Here is a 21,649-nt window from a genome sequence, read left to right as displayed (position 1 = left end):
CATTAGCAGTTATTTCCAGAGTTTGTTACTGCCCAGCTATTCCCTATCATACAGAAATTGCTACAAAAAGGACACCACCACCCCCAGTGTACACATGTGCCCTTTCACGTTGCCCACATTCATGTCACCCACACCAACTAACAGACTCTGTTCAGGTGTACTTGGAGATCTCTCTGGGAACTACTTCTGCTGGGGACTTTAAGCTGCCTTCCACTGTGACAGAATTCTGGCAGCTTGTCCTTTCCACAGGAGCTGAATCCCAAGCTCCTTCCCTCAGCAACTTTCCCCAAGGCCAAGACCCCCCTGAGGTGGGCCAGCTCTAAGCCCCAGGACTTGCTCCTTGCTCAAGATCCTTTAGCCTTCCCAAGTGCAATATCTGCACGCCACTGCCTATCTGCACCTTCTCCGGAGGACACCCATCACACGTCTCTGCTTATGAGCTAAGCAGAATCAATGAAAAGAATATAGCCAGTCTCTCTCTCTCTCTCTCTCTCTCTCTCAATCACCCTCCCTCTTTCCCCTAGTTAGGGAACACTACTTTGCAGTTTAGTATTTCACGTAAGAAACAGCCTTTTTGTAGTTGGACAGCCCTGTCTGGCGCTCCGGGAGTTGCCAAATAGTACTGCTTACTTGTGTGCTTTTGCACAATATAAACATAATCCTTGTCTTCAAAAAGTCTTAAGTCCATTGCTGTCCTTAGGATAACCTAACATGGACCAGCCTTTATCTGTGACCAGTGATCCCCAAAACTTACTATTGTATACACATTTGCAGTTGGTTCAGAGCTGATTTCCCTTAGGTAGATCAAAGCATAGTCACAGGGGATGGTAGCAAACATGTGCCCAAGCAAACTGGTAACTGAAAGACTTCCACAATGATACTGCAGAGAAATGCTGGAAAGCACCCCCTATTGGCCACTGTGTGCATGTGAGAGCATGTCTCTCAGTGGATTTGCAAATTTTCATATGCATACATCTACCTGCAATATGCTGCTGGTAGCCAGAAGTGAAATATTTTTGCACTATTTGACACTAAGCCTCCTCACTATGCCTAGGGTGGCAATGGTCAACCTCCAATCTAACACTGCACCAGCAGAAGAGTGTTTTCCATTAGAGCATTTCCATTGTGCTAGGGAGAAGGCATGTTTGATATACATGTCCCTCCACTGCCCCTGGTACCTGCAGGGGAAAGGTATTGCTTAAAATTGTGCATCATTAGTCTGGATAAAATTGTGCATCATTGGTCCCCTACTTGTGCATCTTTGGTCTGAATAAAGGCTACTTGTCTCCAGACTGTGCTCTGCCCAAGAAACAGCCCAAGGGAAGATGCCAGGCCTCTGGACTACCTGGTTTGCTGACTGCACAACAGCTGATATGAGACACACATACATGTGCAGCCGTACAGAAAATGAAGCTCATGTGCAATGAAGCACAAGTTACACCCATAATTTGGGGCATGATATGCCAACAGCCTGTGTGTATTTTCATCCACAACATGTAGCCTTCATTGCACTTGTGTGTGGACTAAGAGCAAGAATGTTTTGGCTGGATTTCTCTTCTCCTGGTCTTGTGGTTTCCCCAATTCCAGCAGATAGCCAAAATGATAATGGAGATATCTCCTAAATCTCATACAGCATTTATAGTAGTATTACTCTATTAAGCAGCTCATCATTATGTAGCATTGCAATAGTTTCTGTCCGTGAAGTAGTCTGTTTTAAAAACCTGCTTAAAGATTCATGTTTCCCTGGCAGAACAAGAAGACTCTCCCATTGGTTGAGATTATTATGACATTGGTCCTGCTCAACCTTCCTGTTCTTTCCTGCAGTGTGCAGATACTAAAGCTAGTTTTACATCTCAAAAATCCCCCTCCCAGAAAAAGTCACCCTCCTATATGGCATGCAAGTATAGGATAAAATGTTTTTATTTGATTTTTCTCCCTTTTAAAGAAAAAGTGAACTGTGCAAAGACGATGGGGTGGGGGAGCAAACAGCAGCTGCTCAGTATCCCTGCTGTTCTTGTCTTTAGCCCTCATAATAGCCGAGAAGGACTTCTACTGGGCTGATGAAGTCTGCCCCCTGTCATTCCAGGGAAAGAGAAATATCTTGAAAATAAAGGACAACCATTCCTTTTAAATGGTTTAACTCATATCTCCAAGGTCTGCCCCCTTTCACATAGGCCTCAGCTCCTTAGCCGTTATTCTGACAGTGATCTTCTCCATTTTGCTTCACAACTAATAGGCCTCAGTGCTTCCACCCTCATATTCTAGGTAAAGTTGCACCTGTCAAAGGTCTCATGCAGCTGGCCCGTATAAGGAATTCAGCAGCCCCTCATGAGGTACAAGCCAAACAGAATCACTGAGGCCTATACTGAGAGATCTGAGGCAAAAGAGGCAACCACTATCTCAAGGGCGAGGGCATATTTCACCTGCCCTGTCATAAACCCTACTCAGCTGTTTCCAGGACTAAAGACTAAAACAGCTGCTATTTGCTTCCCTCCCTTCTCCACACAGTTGCTCCCCCACATTTTTTTTAAGAGGGAGAAAAATCAAATAAAAATATGCAGAGATATTGGAGAATAATAAAATATTTTATAAGTTATTTGTACTAACACTGAAATGGTCTGGACACACAGACATGGATTTCTCACTGCATCTGCCTATGCTTTCAGTTGCTTTTTCTCCATAGGCAAATGTGCATATTTTCCCCAGTGTACTTTTTGTTACACTCTTGTACAATGGTACTATACACCACTTCTGGATTTTTCAAAATCACAGTTTTTGGTCAAATTATTACAAGAAACTTCACTCTTCTTCATGCTCACTGAACAAGCCTCAAAGAGAGATATGTGATCTCAAAGCACAGTCAACATGGCTGCCGCCTTTTGGGCAGGGCATGGCAAAAGCCTTGATTTCATATGCAGATTTTGGGGGTAGGGGGGTGGGAGACTGGGTGATTTGTAGTCCCGTTCTGGTGAGAACTGAACCTTTTTTTAAAAAGAGACATCCCCATTCTGACTGGTGACTACCCTGTGTATGGAATCCAAGCTAAAACAGTTGCTTTTTCTGTAGAGTGATATGCTCTTGTTGGGCAGGGGTGTAAAACTGCAGCCGTCCAGCAGATGCTGGCTTACAACTCCCATCATCCCTGGCTACTGGCCACTGTGACTGGGCATGATGGGAGTTGTAGGCCAACAACAGCTGGAGGGTCACAGTTTGACACTCTTGAGTTTTGCCTCTGGGTTCCTTTGTGTAGCAGTCTTCACATTTGTAGTACAGTGGGTTAGGCTAGCTCCATTAAAAAGTTTTACATCAATGTGAGTATTTTGGTAGTGTTGAGGCCTGGAAGCAGTGCTAATTGCCCAAAACTTAAGTCTACTGGAAACCTTATTGCCTAGTCCCAAATCCATAGGGACAAACTATAGACTCTAGTCACATGTTGTGCAGTCTGTTCTAGAGGTTTAAAGCAATAGTACAAAACATACATAAGAAAACTCCACTGAAACAAGTGAGACTTTATTCTGAGCAAACACAGTATTGAATTAATGCCAAGGCTGCCTTTCCTATCCAGAGTTATTTCAAAATTTGGGATTTACTCCCAAAAATGTATGTACATCTTCAGCCTGGATCTTACTTCTACGAATTATGATGACATTATTTCATTCTAAATAGGCCTGAACTCCACAAGCTAAGCGAATATGCTTTGATTGTAGCACACAAGCAGCAAGGGTTCAAGATCTGAGGGGAAAAGCAAGGTGTTCTCCATCATTCTGAGAGCCTTTCATATTAAAGGAACAGATACAAACTAATTACTGTATGGAAAAGCAAAAGCTGAGGAAACAGCATAATAGCCTACTTTGTCTCTTCCCCGGCCTGCTTCACTATCTTTTCAGGTTCAAAGAAAAGTGTGAGGCAGAATAAAGCACTATGTATATTGTAGGGTGCTGTACAAGTATAAAAAGAACATTCTCCTCTGGCATGAGCCAGTGGCCAAACAAGAGGATCTTCCTACTGTTCCGTCACCAGATTTTCGTAGGAGGAAAAACCCACATAAATTAATATGCTTGTCTTGAATAATTATCAAGCAATTTACAGAAAATGTTAATCTGCCTGACTTGAGGGGCTGGAATACAAGAACCTAATATATGGGCAACAAAACAATAGATAAGGTTTAATCTAACAAAGTGCTGAAAATTGAGACAAAAAAGCCAAATTTATCCTGTACTCTGAATTATCTACAAGTCCGAAGAAAGCAGTCTTGAGGCCACAGTGAATGTCACAACGCAGAAATCAATTCAGCATGTTGTTGCAGCAAAAATGGCCAATTCAAAATAAAACATATGATAATGCCACATGAGCCTGTGGTTTAGTCTGGCTACATTCAAAGTGTTGTGTATGGTTCTGGTTGCTCCATTTCAAGAAATATTGTAAAACTTTAAAAAGATATTTTAAAAGGTACTCAACTGATCAAGGTGTTAAAGTGTACTTCCCTTGCAAGGAAAGGCTAAAGCAGAGGTTCTCAAACACAGGTCTCAAAATCTCATTGGACTATAAATATCCACAGCCACGATGGACACTGTAGTCCACAACATCTAGGGACCCAAGTTTGAGAACCCCAGAACTAAAGCGTTTGAGACTGTTCAGAAAAAAGCTAAAGGGGGAAATGACAGAGAGGAGAGCCGGTCTTGTGGTAGCAAGCATGACTTGTCCCCTTGGCTAAGCAGGGTCTGTCCCAGTTGCATTTGAATGGGAGACCACATGTGAACACTAAGATATTCCTCACAGGGGCTGGAGCTGCTCTGGGAAGAGCAGAAGGTTTCAAGTTCCCTCTCCAGCTTCTCCAAGATAGGGCTGAGAGAGATTCTTGACTGCAACCTTGGAGAAGCTGCTGCAAGGCTGTGTAGACAATACTGAAGCTAGATAGACCAATGGTCTGACTCAGTATATGGCAGCTTCCTATGACAGAGGTTTCTAGAGTTAGCAGCATGAAGAGAGATATGTCACACTCACAAACACTCATATTATATTATAACTCAGAATCACACTTGAAGTTATTCAAGGTAGGGTCAAGCGAGACAGAAAAATTACTTCACACAATGCATGATTTATAGAATGGTGATGATGGCCATAAGTTCAGACAGTGTCTTAAAAGATGAAGGGAAGATAGTATATATAGACACAATCTTCTCTACAGCTTTTAAAACACTGTCTGAACTTATGGCCATCATTGATGGGCCACTGATGGGCCCAGTTGGGAGTGGGACTCCCTTTGGTGGAGGTAAGATGCCTCTAAATAGCAGAATACTATTTAGTATTTTGAAAAGAGGCTGAAAAAAAGACCAGGTCTATCCCCCTTTGTGATCTGCACATGAGTGCTAAAAGCATCTGGCTGGTCCCTGAAAATAGTATGTAGGATGAGATGGAACATGGCCTGGTCCTGTAAGGCAAATTGTGTGTTCTCAACTGTCATTATGTCCATCACAACACTATGATAAGATCAGCCATCTGGAATTATAGTACTTGGACCCAGATCCCAGATGTGGATTTAGATGGCCTTACACAGCAGCAGAGTGAGGTGACAGCATGAACAGGGTACTTTAGACTGCAGATGTTATTTTTAATGGTCCCCATAGGGCCAGCTGCCCAACAGAGCCAATCCCTAATCAACAGCCACCACTGTCAGTGGGAGAATCCCTTGGAAAGGTTGGGTCCCGTGTTCTCTCTAATTTTTGTTTTCACCTGTGTGCAGAATGAGTTTTGTTCTGGGTGGCAGTATCAAGGCAGTGTGCACACACATGCATTCAGAGTGGGGCCTTCCTGATTCAACCTGAGGAGGATCTAAAATTAACTAAGCGGACATCAAAAAACATGTGAGCGCACATACGTGCACAGACCTTAGAGGGAACAGTGGTTGGGTCCTCCTGGGTGAGTGAGCCTTCTCTGTGGGGAGCAGCAACACCTCCTCACACCCAAACCAACAGCTTCTTTGTCCTCTGGTCAGCACATCAAAGTGGGTTGTTTGCTTGGGGGATGAAGAAGGTAGTAAGCCACATGAAGGTGGCTGCAACTTGCAGGTGGGAAGAGGGTGATGGAGGTAACTGAAAGGACCAGCGACTGCCTCCACACATGCACCTTTTCCCGAGGCAAACTGAGCCTGCGGGGGGGGGCAAGGAAATGGGGTGGAGGGAGCAAGGAAAAGAATGGAAACCCCACAACGGCTTGTTGCAAAAGCTCCCCCCATGCAAAGAACTTCCTATAAGGGAGAACAGGAAGTTCTAGCCTAGCCAGCCTACTCCTTGCTCATAGAGAGTGTTCGACTTTACAGTATTTACATGGGAGCAAGTATGCTTGGTTTAAACATGTTCACCAATATGTGCTCAGTACCCTGCCACCTGCAGTCTGAAATAGCACCGTCCAGCCTACCACCGCGTTCTGCTGCAGGTGTAGAAAAGCCCATTGCACGGCGCAGCAACAGCACACACGGGTTTGGAGTGTCTCCACAGAGCCTTGCTCCCCGTCTGGCTAGGGAAAACCAGTACATGCTGGGAATACTTCAGCTTCCCGTACCTGCTGCCATCCCTGGCGCTGTCTCCCCGGCCCACCGATTTACAGCGGCGCCTGGCGGGGCTGGCGGGGGAGCCCGGGGGAACCCGGCCGTCTCCCCCACTGCCGTCGCAGCTCCCGAGGTACTGGGTCATGTCTCCAGGCGCCGCTGCCCGCCTTGGCTGCTGGGCTGAGGCTGACGCAAATAGAACTCTCCGGGCGTTCCGTTCTCCATAACGCAGCACAGCCGGGCAGGGACAAGACGGGCGGGGAATCCTCGGGATGGTGGCTCCATTGGTTGAGTTTGAGGGAGGCCGATCTCGCCAATAGGCTGACGTAGGCAAACGGGGCGGGATAGAAAGCCAAGCATTCCTTCGGATTGGCTGTTGGGACAGATGACAGGAAAACGAAACTGGCTACTAGGTTATTACGTAACCCGCTTCTTGGGCTTCTTCCCGGCCTCTGCTGTTACGAAGCGGGAGTGGAAGCCGTTTCGTTGGAGCTTTGGCGCCTTGGGAGTCGCGCTTCTGATAAGCTGAGACGAGGAAGGCGGGGCACCCGAAGGCGGGCCCCCCCAAACCGACGCAAAAAGTGGATTTTGTGAAGTGCTTCTCGGGACTTCGGGGTTAATTTGGGCCATATCATGGGAACGCACCTCCATTCTGGAAGAAATGCGAACTAGAAGCCGGGTGTGGCTGTGCCCGGGGGAAAAGATGTCTGTGTTTCCCTTGCAAAGTTAACAGGAGAAAACTGTTACATAGAAGGCTGCTTCCCCCCCACCCCCAGAGTCAGCTCATTGGTCCAACTAACACATTATTGTGTACACTGATTGGCAGCTTCTGCAAGGTACCAAGGAATGAACCTGGGACCTTCTGCACGCAAAGCACATTCTACCACTGAGCTATATTCAAACCAAACAGTCCCCGTCCGGCGAGGAATTACTTTCTGAACGTCAGAAAACGCAGCACTAATCAAATTCGCCCTAACGACGTGTGAATACGTTTGTATTCACAGGAACACGACCGATTTCAGCCTCTCCCCCGCCCCAGTTCAGTGCGAGTAGAGTGGGTTTGCTATCCACCCCTGCCTGGGCTCTTATTTATTACATTTTATATCCAGTTCTTCCTCCAAGAAGCACAGAGCGGTGTATTACTACATATTTAAGTTACTCCTCACAACAACCCTGTGAAGTAGGTTAGGCTTTATGCTTTAAGAGATGCCCGGAGCGAACGCTCGCCACTGCCGAAACCAAGAGGGAACGGGCTAGTAGCGATTAGCGAACGGCGAGGGAACTACTCCTTGCAGTAATCTCTGCAGCTACAGAAGAAGCCAGCCTTCGTTCACTTGCTTGCTCATTCTCGCTGCTGCCCCTCCCATTTATCGCCGACAGATATTGTGTGGACTTATTTGCCCAACGGAAGGAAAACTAAGATCACTGGAAGATCTTCTCAAATTTGGGCCACAGTCGAAATAAGTCAACGTAAGAAAAGAACTGAAGCGTTCTCCTCTTCAAAGTAATGCTATAGCTAGTCGATAGGCATCCAAGTCAGTATGAGATTTTTCTAAACTATTTTATGCAAGCCATTCATTTGGAAGGAGGGAAAATATAGACAAGTTCCAAATTCAGGTAATAGTTCTACTTAAAGTTTAGATACATAGAAGAGGCAAAGATTGCTTTCAGAATTTGGAAGTTACTGTATAATTGAATGACAATATCCATTTACTATTAACTACTAATCCCTGTGTGTTAATTAAATCTTGAGACTAGAAACTGGATAGTCCTTTTCTATATCCTCCTTTTGTCTATCCTTCTAGCTTCTGTTCCCTAACTACTGTGGAATGCTCATGCAGCTTCTGACCAGTCTGGGCAGAGAAGCACCTTGGTAATTTTGGAGCCTAGACCTAATGTAGCAGAATTCCCTAGCCCGGGTTCAGAGTGCGAGAATTGACACCAGCAGTTGAGAAAAAGCAGAATTTATTTGCCAGCAAATTGATCTCAGTGGAATCGCTCCCAACCTGAGATAAAGGATTACATCGTGTTTCCAGCTTTATATCCATCTCAATTACATTCAGTGTATACAATCCTCATTGGTCAGCATCACTTAATCGTCATATTACAATTATTACAATTATTGCAATTAGACAACATTCCTCTATTACAATGGAGCATTTCTCCTCTACATGTTGATAAGCAAACTATCTCACTCCTTTCTCCAGATGTGCCCTTGAAGTTTCAGTTTACACGCTTCACTATCTCTAGATTCCAAACTAGGGCCTCTGCTGGCATCTCCAGCCAGACATGGGGAGATTTATGATTTTAACAACTTGTAATTAACAGCAGGCAGCTTACAGACCCTATTAACCATTTCTTGACCAGCACAAACCTGAGTTCTGCCTCACTAAAGGCCTTTGGAGCCCCCTGCAAATTTAGCATCATTTGTTAACATGTAGGTTCTTGAGGGCACAAACCACACCACCCAAAACAGACTAAAGAGGATTTGGGGGGCCCCAGGGACCCAGGATTTGAGGCCCTGGACTTTGGCCCTAAAGTCCATGGGTAAGAGCGCCTCTGAGTCTGGGTATAACTAACTGCTTGCAGCTTTGATAGCTCTTGGATCAGCTCTTAGTTTCTTGCATTTAGTTTTCCTGCATTCCTGGAGCTTTCCCCGACAGCAGGCTTTCCGCCCTGGGGACCTTTTGCATGCAAGGTCTCCAGTGGGGTGTTACTTTGATAGGCCAGTCCTTGACCAGAATGTAGTCATATTTAATAAAGGGTCAAGGAGCTTCAAAACTATCTTACCTCTCTTCAGTACAGGATAGCCCCAGTCCTACAGGTCTTAGCGACCAAGAACAATGCCAGTACTGATTAAGCTTGCGTAGGAAGAAAAAATGTTGATTGAACAAGCATTCCTAACTAGATACCCTGTTTCCCCGAAAGTAAGACCTACCCCAAAAGTAAGACCTAGCAGTAATTTCTGATGTACTGCTAATTGCCCTAGTGCATTTGGTGGGGGCTAAAATTAATATAAGACACTGTCTTATTTTCGGGGAAACACGGTAGTTACTGACTGGTCTAAAAGGACTAAGAAAGGATGTTGACAAAATCACACAATGTCTATGACTAGTTAACCACCAGATAAAGAAATGTGTAACCTAACCAAAATGAAATCTATAAAAACCTGTAAATACCCTGGGTGGAGTTTGCTTTGCTTTGGGAACCTATTCCCCAGCATCGTTTTTCTGCACAGAATAAAACCTGTAAAAGATCTCTACCTCTGGTGTGTTTATTGGCTCTAAAGAGCCAATAACTTTTTACTTCAGAGGCGAAAAGTGGAAACTCATAGTCCACACTCTCCCCTCAATGACTGCTTGGCTACTGAATCTACTTCCTCATTTCCCACAATCCATATATTGGCAGGAGCCCACTGAAACCTGATCAAAACATCCATGCATCATAGCTCATCACCGAGTACCCATACTTTACTAATCTGAAGGAAGGACTGTCCAGTCCTCCATTCCCAATTGCCAAAAAGCCAAACTGGGAATCAGACAAAAATCACAATTTTATCCAAGTGAACATCCTTACCTGAACTGGAAATAAAGGCAGCAGATGCTCTATCCTCTTGTTTATTCCAGGAACCATCCGTATATAGCTTACTTTTGTTTCACTAAGAGATGTTCTACTACTCTAACCTTGGTTATGCAGGTATTTTCAATACCTGGGTCCCCTCTTGGGGCTAGCAGGGTCCTGCAACAGACAGAGCCCTTTTCAAGGGGAAGTGGAACCTGGCCATGCCCCCTGCCTGGAATATTGGAAGACTTGAAGTACACACACCTTTTTAGTCAGTCTCTGGCTGCAACATAACAGAGGCTCTGTGTGGCTTCAGCTATCAGCTTCCTCTTCCAAACTAGAGGAAGGAGAGAGCAAGCAGGGGATCCTCAGGTCAGAGGGTGTTGGGTTCTGGATACAGGATTCCCTGAGACATCATGAGATTCAGGATTCCCTGAGACATAGAGCAGGGGGACCTTATGCCCAGCTTCTTCCACTGTGTCCTCAGATTCTGCCTCGGAGTAATATTTGGGGTCTATCCCAGATGTGGGGGTCAGACTCTGGGACTATGACAGTGTCAAAGCTGGGGTCATGGAAGGTATGTTTTAATTTAAAAAATAATAATTTTTAAATGTGATAATTTATAGTATGACTATACAGCTACCTCTGCAGCTTTATGATTTGCAAATTAATTAACTTTAGTTGATGAACACATCAGAGTAGAAGAAATCTTTAATACAGTCAGCCACAGATATCTTTCCATACTAGAAGCACGTATACAGCCAAAATTCCTTTAAGTATCACTGTCAGACACAACTGCTATGACTGCATACTGATGTATGCTTACTGATATGTATGCTTACTGATAATAAGTCCTACTGAAGTCAGCCAGCTTGCTTCCAGATAAACATGCATACGAAAATGCAATCGATGGCCCTTGATTAAGAACTCCAGGTTTAGAGCACCTATTTTTTCCCCCTTGGTGGTTCACCACTGTTCCATTTAACTCTACAGAACAAATATCACCACTCTAAGGTACTAGTCTAATTTAGATTTGGCAATTCTACCATTACATCTGTTAGGAGTGACCCCCTTTTCAGCCCAGACTATATGCTTACAGGTATCCCAGAGAGTACCAGGACTTTCTCAGGTCCAAACTGGCATCACCAGAGACCAAAGAGAAAAAGATATATTACAATGGAACATGAGAGACATTTTGGCATCAGTACCTCGCTCTCATATTTAACAAAAGGGCTGAGCAAGTCTGAGTAAATCAGATTATTTGGGAGGACCCTAGAACAACCGGAAACAAGTTTGATAGGTGTGTCCTAAGAAGCTGTTCCCAGGAAGTTATAGATAATCACTAATAAAGAAATTCCTTGGCAGAGCAAATCTCCCTGTTCAAGGACCTATTTCCTGCTATGGATTAGCCTTGAGAACTACTGATAGTCCAATCTCCAGAGCTTCACACCCATAGTGAGATTATTTATCCCCATGTCCATGATCCTGGGGACTGACGATGCCCTGATTCTCATTACCTTGACAATCCCCCCCCACTTAAAGCTCAGATAGAGTATGCATTATGTGGATGAGTCCTAGAGATTCCTAAGCCTGAGAAAGTCTGAACTGAAATCACTATTTTGAGGCTTCTCAATTCCTCCTAAGCCACTCAACCTAGCTTCCCAGAATTCCCTTTTCCAAGTGGATCTCCAGCCTCTTTTCTCCAGCCCAGGCAAATCTGCAAGACAGGAAAATATAGCCCCTTCCTGCAATTGCTTGCTTTGGAACAGGGATTCCATTCCCCTTTCTCCAGGGGCAGAGCTATAATAGGGCAGATGGGTTCAAAGAACCCATCAAGCCCTGCATCCAGGAACCACTAAGCCTCCAGGAGGAGCCACCAAATTCCCCCTTCCCTTGGCCTGGGTGCTGGCCCCCTGCAGCTGCGGGTGGGTGGAGGGTAAGCAGTTAAAGGAGGTAGCTAGCAGCCCCAGGCATGTGGGGGTGTGCACACATATGAGCCAGGCAAGTGGGGATACGCATGTGCATGAGCATGTGCACCACATGGAGGTGCCACTGCGAGTGGGGAGGCTGCCCTTATGGGCTGTTTCTCCTCTTGCTACACCCCTGCATTTCTCTATTTCTTTTTTCTCTTACTAGTAAAGACAGAGCCCTGGGTTTAAAATAAGTGGCTCAGTACTCAGTCATTCAGCTTTCAATTGTAGGATTAATAGTCCCCCTCGATTTATGTGTGGGTTTTTTTTTTTTTTACAGAAACCTTTTTAAAAACTCAAACAATACATATTTAACTGGAGAAAAAATTGCTTAAGTTTTATTGGTAACCACGTCAAGAAGAATATGAAGCTCTGCTGCTTACAATGCAACAAATACAATAATACATGTTTAACTTGAGAAAAATGCTCAAAAATTAGTTACATTGTAAGCAGCAGAGCTCCATGTTCTGCATGAAATGTGTATCTGAAGGGGTTACCAAGCTACTTTTAAATTGCTCTCAACCAGAGGATTAGAAATACTGATGAATCTGAACAGAAACCACAATGTGAATGGCTGAACTCCCTGCATGGAGGATAGTTTGTCAAGGGCTCTCTGAAACCTGCAGCCAACCATGATGATGGGCTTAAAAGCGGGGAAGCCTGCCTTGTAACACCTGGGAGGTGACAAGGAGCTGCAAGGCCATTCCATCTGCCTGCAGGGACTTACCAACTGGTCCCTCTGCCTCCTGTGGAGCTTCCAGCCCAGACAGGGAGCAGCCTGCTTGTCTGCTGCCAAGTTCTAGCTGGCTGGTTGCCAGCCCCCAGACTGTTGAGGAGATCCACCTGGAGCCTGTTCTGGGAGCTACACGTGGGAGGTGTGGCTCTCAAGGCTTGTTGGCTTAAAAGCAGGGAGGCTCGCCAAAGGCGTAGCCATCGGGCCACCTGTAGGCAGCCACCGAAGCTGGCCACCAAAGGGGGCTGAGCCTTCGAGGGTGGGACCTAGGGCTGGGGGGTTGGGTTGTGCCAGGCCTTTATCAAATATGTGTTTGGGCTCTCTTGAGGGGGATGGTGCTGGGAGTGCACCCAGCATTTCTGGGGCAGCTATTACTGTTGTGATGGGGAATAGAAGAATTGGCACAGGCAGAGCACCTGGCTGTTACAGGGGAAGGGAAATTTGTAACTTAGTGACTATTTCCACTTCCAACTGCGCTGTCAACTCTCAGGCCTCGGGGAGCAACCCCAACAACCCGCAGTGTCTGGCCTTGCTCCTCTGTAATGTCAGTTCAGTTCAGAATAAGACCAAAATTGTCCACGATTTGATCGTGGATGAGGTTGCTGACCCGGCATGTATAACTGAGACCTGGTTGGGGGAGGCGAGTGGTCCTGTGTGGGCTCAGCTTCTCCCACCAGGTTATTCTGTCGTGGAGCAGGCTAGAGGATGTGGGCGGGGGTGGGGGTGGAGTGGCTGTGGTCCATGAGAATACCATTTCCCTTACCAGGGCCCCTGTGAGACAGCTGATTTATCGAGTGCATATTTTTGCAGCTGGGAACTAGGGATAGATTGGGGATTCTGTTGGTGTACCGTCCACCCCACTGCCCAACTGACTCCCTAACTGAGCTGACTGAGCTGGTCGCGGAGTTGGTGTTGGAGTCTCCTAGACTTTTAGTGCTGGGGGACTTCAATATCCACTTTGGGACTGGCTTGTCTGGTGCGGCTCAGGAGTTCATAGCAGCCATGACAACTATGGACCTATCCCAATTAGTTTCTGAACCAACTCACGTTGCCAGCCACACACGCGATTTGGTCTTTTGTTCAGATCAGGGGGGTGTTCCGTGGGTGGGGGATCCAGTGGTTTCCCCATTGTCATGGACAGACCACTACCTGCTTAAGGTTGGTCTCACAGCCGCAATCCACCCCTGCAGGGGTGGTGGACCTATTAGGATGGTCCATCTGAAAAGGCTGCTGGACCTAGTGGGATTTCAAAAGGCCTTGGAGGATTTTGACGTTGGTGTGGCCGGTGATTCTGTCGATGCTCTGGTGGGAACCTGGAACAGGGAACTCATCAGGGCAGTAGACATGATTGCTCCTAAGCGTCCCTTCCAACCTGCTGCAAAAATGGCCCCTTGGTATACTGAGGAATTGCGGGGGCTGAAGCAGTTGGGCAGGTGACTAGAGTGCAAGTGGAGAAGAACTCAGTTCAAATATGACAAGATACAGCATGTCACCCATTTGAAGAGTTATGCAGTCGCGGTGCATGCGGCAAAAAAGAGCTTTTGGTCTGCGCGCATTGCGGCTGCAGGTTCGCGCTCAGCAGAGGTATCCTGGGTTGTGAGGAATTTGATTTCTGCTCCTTCTATTTCAAATCAGTCCCTGGGGTCGTTCTGCTGTGATGCCTTTAATGGGTTCTTTGCAAACAAGATCTCCTGTATTCGGGCCGACTTGGACTCCACTGTTTTTGCAGGGTCTATGGAGGAGGTGTCCAGCAGTCCCTCTTGCAGTATTAGATTGGATCAGTTTCAATCTGTGACTCCTGAGGATGTGGACAAGCTTCTTGGGGCAGTGAGGCCTACCACCTGTTCTCTGGATCCTTGCCTGACCTGGCTGCTTCTATCTAGCAGGGAGATTGTTGAAGATGGCCTAGTTAATATCATAAACACATCACTGAGGGAGGATAGGGTGCCCCCTTGTTTGAAGGAGAGATTGATAGTGTTTCTCAACCTTTTTGGAGTCAAGGACCGCTAAATTCGTCATGCAGAGTTTCAAGGACCGCTACATTTTTTGTATGCAGTTTCTAGTCCCAGACCAGCAGTTAGCAAAGGGGTTTCAAGTTTATCTATTAGTACAGGCGTTCACAGGTGTTCACCACTCAAATGTCCTGATGGGCCAAAACTGACCGTGACTTGGCTCATGGGGGCCAAGGTCAATTTTTAGGGTGCTGATTATTAAAATAACACTTAATCAATCAATTAAATCAAAGTGAAATTAATGAAAATGAATTTAATCAATATTTAACTTTTGAAGTTCTGGCTCAAAAGGGGGAGGGAGGAAAGGATGAGACATCATGGCTCCCTGGCACGTGAGATTTGTCCAGTCCAGATTTAACATTACCATATTTTAAAAATAGGTTGCAACCTTACACTCCATTCTTCCAATTCTGTTTTTTCTTACTCCTCATCTATCTATTTTGCATATAAACATGCAGGCAGGAACTTGTGTCAAGTTCCTGTATACATAATATCTTGCTTCTTAAATGCATAAAAATAGTAATTTAATATTGCTTTTAAAATAGTACTCTCTCTTACACACACAGTACTCCCCCTCCAGCTTTCCTCCTCTCTTCATTTGGTAATCACTGCCCTTGCTCTCCTTAGCAAATGGGACAATGCATGTTTGCTACCATAAAACCAGCTTATGAACTTAATTGATAGGAAGCTTAAAACATGACATCTCATATCATACTGGAAGTCTGTAACCAAACATCATCCAAAAAACCTCCAAGCAGTACACTCAGAACTAAAACACTCATTACCTTGAAAAGGTAATGTTATGGTAATGAACTTTACACATCAATATGGCATCCACATTAGGAAAGTAAACCACAGGGAATGGGGTGGGAGATTTAACCCTTCATACCACACATTCATATATATCCAGGTTTTTACAACTGTAATGATTTTTAGGCAGAGGTTTAAGGGAGCGGGGGAGTACTATGTACTCACACATGAGTGGGAAGACTTTTAGTGGGTCTCTTCTTCATCCTTCTTTCCCTCCTTCTCTCTCCTCTGTTCACCATTTCATACCTTGCTACACCCAGCCCCCACTCCATCCCCTTTCTCGTGATCTCTTTTTTCCACTGGTTTTCTCCGTTCACACACATTGCACTAGTTCTCTCTCCTGCTTGCATGTTTGCTTTTAAAAATCCCAGTTTATGTTAGCTTCATCCCCTTTTTGGTAAGTCAGTAGCTCACCCTAGCCACCCCTTTCTTCATCTCCCTCACCCCCCCCATTTTATTTCTCAGTTCACACAGATTGTACTTGTTCTCTCCTGTACGCTTGCTTTTAAAAATCCCATTTTATTAGATCTTCATCCCCTTTCCTTGAGTCAGTACATGATCAGCCCGCCCCTCACCCCCACCCCTTTCATTCTTATCTTTCCCTTTTTTCATTTGATCAGCACTGTTGCTTACTTTTCTTATCTTTTGCCTGCCTGCTTTCCTCTGTTCTTCCTCTGTAGTAGTTCAGAACAGAGTTTATGCATGCAGAAGTTCAGAACAGAGTTTATGCATGCAGCACTCCAGCCAAGCCAAGCACGCCCTCTCACTCGCCCTGCTACCTGCCTCCTGTGTGTTTCACCGGCTGCATACCAGTGACGTCACTCACTCTCGCTATCTCCTCTCATCAAAGAGACTGGAGAGATTAGCTGGAAGTGAGAAAAGGCTGTCTGGGACTCAGGAGGAAGACAGAGCCCTGAAGTGAAAGCTGCCTGGTTAAAGATTAGCTCCAGGGAGCTAATCTCCAGGGTGTTAAAGGACTGGCATGCTTGAAAAGGAGGGGGTGTTAAAGGACTTGCACGGACCGGCACTCAACCCCCTGGGGACCGGCAGCGGTCCGGGGGACCGGCGGTTGAGAAACTGGATTAGACCACTCCTAAAGAAGCCTTCTTTGGATCCCTTAATGATGGACAGTTACAGGCCAATCTCCCTTGTTTGGGCAAGATGATTGAGAGGGTGGTGGCCAACCAGCTCCAGGCAGTCTTGGAGGAAACTGATTATCTAGATCCATTTCAAACTGGCTTTAGGGCTGGCTATGGGGTTGAGACAGCCTTGGTCAGCCTGATATATGACCTTTACCAGGAAATCGACTGAGGGAGTGTGACTCTGCTGGTTCTTCTGGATGTCGTGGCGGTGTTCGATACCGTCGACCATGGTATCCTTCTGGATTGCCTGGGGGAGTTGGGGATAGGGGGCATTGCTTTGCAGTGGTTCCACTCATATCTCTCAGGTAGATTCCAGATGGTGGAGCTTGGTGACAGTTGCTCCTCAAAATGGGAGCTGTTATATGGAGTCCCCCAGGGCTCCATTCAGTCACCAATGCTTTTTAATAACTACATGAAACCGCTGGGTGAGGTCATCAGGAGATTTGGTGCTGGGTGCTATCAGTATGCTGATGACACCCAAATCTACTTCTCCTTTTCATCTTCAGGAAATGGCACTCATTCTCTAAATGCCTGCCTACGGGCCGTAAGGGGCTGGATGAGGGAGAACAAATTGAAGCTGAATCCAAGCAAGACGAAGGTGCTCATTGTGGGGGCTCAGAATCTGAGGGATGAATTAGATCTCCCTGTGCTGGATGGGGTTACACTCCCCCAGAAGGAGCAGGTGTGCAGCTTGGGAGTACTCCTGGACCCAGGCCTCACCCTGGTATCTCAGGTGGAGGCCATGACCAGGAGTGCTTTCTTTTAGCTTTGGCTGATTCGACAGCTGCGTCCATTCCTTGAAGAAGATGACCTCAAAACAGTGGTGCATCAGCTGGTAACCTCCCGGCTTGACTACTGCAATGCGCTCTATGTGGGGCTGCCTTTGTACGTAGTCCAGAAACTTCAGTTAGTTCAGAATGCGGCAGCCAGATTGGTCTCTGGGGCAACCTGGAGAGACCATATGATGCCCGTTTTGAAACAGCTACACTGGCTGCCGATATGTTTCCAGGCAAAATACAAAGTGCTGGTTATTACCTTTAAAGCCCTGAATGGCTTAGGTCCAAGTTATCTAAGAGAGCACCTTCTTTTACATGATCCCCACTGCACGTTAAGGTCATCCGAGGAGGTCCGTCTCCAGTTGCCACCGGTTCGTCTGGTGGCGACGCAGAGGCGGGCCTTCTCTGTAGCTGCTCCTGGGCTATGGAATGCACTCCTGGGAGAAATTCGTAATTTGAGATCATTGCTGTCCTTCAAGAGAGCCCTTAAAACGTACTTATTTGGGCTGACCTTCCTGAGTTTTAAATGATTAATTGTTTTAAACTTTTAAACTGTTGCCCTGATTTTCAGGGCTTTTAGCTGTTTTATTGGTTTTATTGTGTTTTAATAGTTTGATTTTAATTGTTAATTTGTTTTGTTTTTATCATGTTGTGAACCGCCCTGAGCCATTTTGGAAGGGCGATATATAAATCAAATAAATAAATAAATAAATAAATAAAGCATATCCTGCGAGTTCTTAAATCCTCCAGATACTGATAATCTGTTGTTCACCTAGCAAAGCTGTTATTTTGCTAAACTATGCAATTAGAAAAAGACTTGGAATACATGTAGCAATTAAATACCTTTCTGCCCTCTTTTCCAAAAAACATTACTTTATGGTAAACCTCAGTACTTCATAAGTAGTGCCCATTGAGAATAAGGGCAAGAGTGCCTCAAGTCCTTCACCACATTTTCTAGTGTGAATAAAGCCACTCTTAAGTAGTGAGAGGCCACCTTAAGTGGTGTAGCAGGGAAATGCTTGACTAACAAGCAGAAGGTTGCTGGTTCGAATCCCCCCCAGTACTATATCGTGCAGCAGTGATATAGGAAGATGCTGAAAGGCATCTTCTCATATTGCGTGGGAGGAGGCAATGGTAAACCCCTCCTGCATTCTACCAAATAAAACCACAGGACTCTGTGGGCACCAGGAGTCCAAATCGACTTGACAGCACACTTTACCTTTAAGTAGTGAGAGACAAAAGGATGTGTAGTCAGTGTGCCACTTCATCCTACCAACACCCTATTCAAAGTGAAAACAGTTACAGTGGTCCCTCGACTTACGAAGTTAATCCGTTCCGAACGCACGTTCGTAGGTCAAAATTTTCGTAAGTCGAAAAGCGCACCACGGAGGTCTGGAAACATTCGTAAGTCGAGGAAACCGCATCTAAAAATTCGTAAGTCGAGGAAGCCGCATCTAAACCGGCAACGACTTCCGGTCATTTTTGTCGTTCGTAAGTCAAAAACTTCGGATGTCGAGTAGTTCGTAAGTCGAGGGACCACTGTAATGTGTTTTAGAAGACAAAAGTGTTAGAGGATATGTCTGAATAAGTATAGCAAATGCAAATACTGTAATGGGCAGAGAGTAGATCTTTCTGGTAGCTGGAGGCACTAAGCAAGGATGGTGGATAGTTCTTGCACTCCATAAAGTGTGTTATCTCCCACTGTGATGTGTATTCAAAAGTTTTCATACGTCAGATCACTTCATATTCTTAATTCTCATGTTTTAAATTTATAGCCCGATCAGAGGTATATTGACTTGGAAGTAAATCTGAGTTAGCACTTAGCATTTATAGAGTGCTTTTAGAAGTAAGCTTTACCTGCCTTATTTTGTTCTGTTCCTTACACCAACCTTGTTGGGTAGATCAGTATTATCCCCATATTTTAAATTTGATTTTTAAAACTGATTTTCAAGGAGTTTTGAAATTGATTTGTATTCTATTTTCTTTCCCCCCATTTTGGTCTGTTATTATTTAATGTGTTATGCATTTTTATTTCATGTTTTAATGCTGTGTTGTGAGCCACCCAGAGAACATTTGTTATGGGGTGGCTAATTTTTTTATTAATTATTATTTTTATTATATTGCAGACTAAAGATTGAGGCCCCCTAATGCATTCATAGCAGAAGTGAGGTTCAAACAGATTCCCAATTTATAGCTCAGTCTTTGCCAATACAAGTCTACAAGGATTGCTACACCACCTCTCATTTCAATGAAGCTGACTCTCATTGGAAGCAAGTCCCACTGTGATCTAGGACTCCCCCTCCCCCAGTAAACCAGCTTACAACTGAAGTGCTTAACAGAATTGTTTAAACTAGACTACTTTAACCAAAGTGTTCTTAGCTGCATAATGCATTTCTGCTAGACTAAAGGCTCATCAAAACACTCCAAACATCATTTTGAAGCATTTATAAACCATTTTATTATATGAATGAATAAGCCAGGTTGCTTTTGCTGTTAGCACTTAATTGGTTTTGTTTGATTTTTGTCCTAGGAAACCAATTGTGAGGAGTGACTGTTTGTGAGAGTTTAAAGTTGTAGAGTTGCATGAACTTGTAAACTCTTCCTTGTGAGGTTTTGTATTGGGTGATTGATGAAGACCAACAAAGGATTAACACATATATGGTCAGCCATTCATCACTGGCAAACAGTTCATCTGATAGCAGACAATCTGAAACCTACCTTCTCCTAACAAACCGACACAAATACTTACAACTACTGTGTTTCTTCCTTAGGTTTTCCCAGTTAGAAAGGACTAGAATTGATTATATTGTTCAAAGATACAAGACAGTTATACAGAGATAGTATCTACTTACATGCAACATATTTTAAATAAATAATTTGCAATTGATCTATTATGTATTTCTGGTTTTTATGTCACAAACATACAAGTACCCAAAGGAATAGAGTACAAGAACTTGATAGCCTTACACAAGTTTTCTAGTGTTTTATACTAATTGACCCGCACACTCAATATTAATATTGTATATGGGAGTGTAGAACCTCCCATATACAAGTAAAAAGAAAGATTAAGAAATGTATTTGTTTAGTACATTTGTATACAACCCCATACAAAGAGTCCCTGTGTGGTTCACAGAGCAAGAAGTATATATAAATAAAATGTAAGCATTTCTATAATAAATAGATGTGTTATATTTTATTGTGAGAGCATAACATTCATATTACAGAAAATAATATTGTATTGAAAAGAGCTTACTGTTCTGGGAGACCATAGGTTATCTTCTGGAAGCCTTTTTATTTTCTTTTTTCTATCATAAAGACCAACAAGCAGAATAATAAGAACAAACCTCTAGCACAATTCAAAGCTACAATTTTATATGAGAACTGAGGAGAAGGGCTTTTGTCCTAATTAGGATTGAGCATTATGGGTAAATGTCATGCCTTATAAAAAGAGAAACCTCTGCCTTGGTTTCACTTCATATGTATCCTGCTGAGACATCCCATGATTGGGTATAAGTGGTAGGATGATAATGTTGTTTGTGTGTGGTATAATGTTATTGTTATGTATAGCTTGTATTACTATGATTGCTGAATGTTAATTCATTAAATTTACTCTGTAGCTATATTAGAAGGTCATTTTTTTTAACAGTATTACAATATGGATTAGAATGCTTACTGTACACAATACTAAGCAGCCGTAGTATTGTCTAACTGTTCTTCTATTCAAAATATTAAAGAGTAGCTATACCAAAAGCTTAGTAAACTAGGATAAACAATCTCTGTTTTGGAGTGACTATTAGTACTATTCAATCTTAAGCAGCTACATATTTGTATTGACTATGTAAAACTATTTTTTTTTCTTGATGTTTGCTAGAAGCTACTTGATCAAAACATACAGAAAACCAAAGATAGTACTATACTATGAACTGAAATAATGGTTATTTATTATGATCTGGAAGTGATCCTTTGATATCATGAGAAATGAGTTACTGTGCCTGCTCAGGGACCTTCAGGATGAATTAATTTGCTTCTCTCTGGTGCTCTTCCCTGCTGTGCAAGTGCTCTGTGCCTTTTTTTTCCTAGCAGTCAGGTGCCAATTTG

At 44.3% G+C, this 21,649-nt stretch overlaps 1 protein-coding gene across 4 annotated transcripts in view; it reads right to left on the bottom strand.

The window, feature by feature from the left end:
• Window positions 1-20,835, bottom strand: part of SLF2 (SMC5-SMC6 complex localization factor 2) — a 63,278-nt gene extending 42,443 nt beyond the window's left edge. For 2 of the 4 annotated variants that reach the window (XM_053311529.1, XM_053311530.1), the window contains exon 1: window positions 6,562-6,848. In XM_053311529.1, coding sequence (XP_053167504.1) covers window positions 6,562-6,692 — 131 coding nt within the window. In that variant the 5' untranslated portion in view covers window positions 6,693-6,848. Of the gene's footprint in view, window positions 1-6,561; window positions 6,849-20,804 lie in introns of those variants that run through there. The other 2 variants (XM_053311531.1, XM_053311532.1) reach the window with 2 other exon arrangements.
• Window positions 20,836-21,649: the final 814 nt, after the last annotated feature.

This window comes from Hemicordylus capensis, chromosome 3 (genome assembly GCF_027244095.1).
Source record: "Hemicordylus capensis ecotype Gifberg chromosome 3, rHemCap1.1.pri, whole genome shotgun sequence".
Taxonomy (NCBI): domain Eukaryota; kingdom Metazoa; phylum Chordata; class Lepidosauria; order Squamata; family Cordylidae; genus Hemicordylus; species Hemicordylus capensis.
The sequence above is the reverse complement of the archived record's forward strand: the minus strand, read 5'-3'. Positions and strand labels throughout refer to the sequence as shown.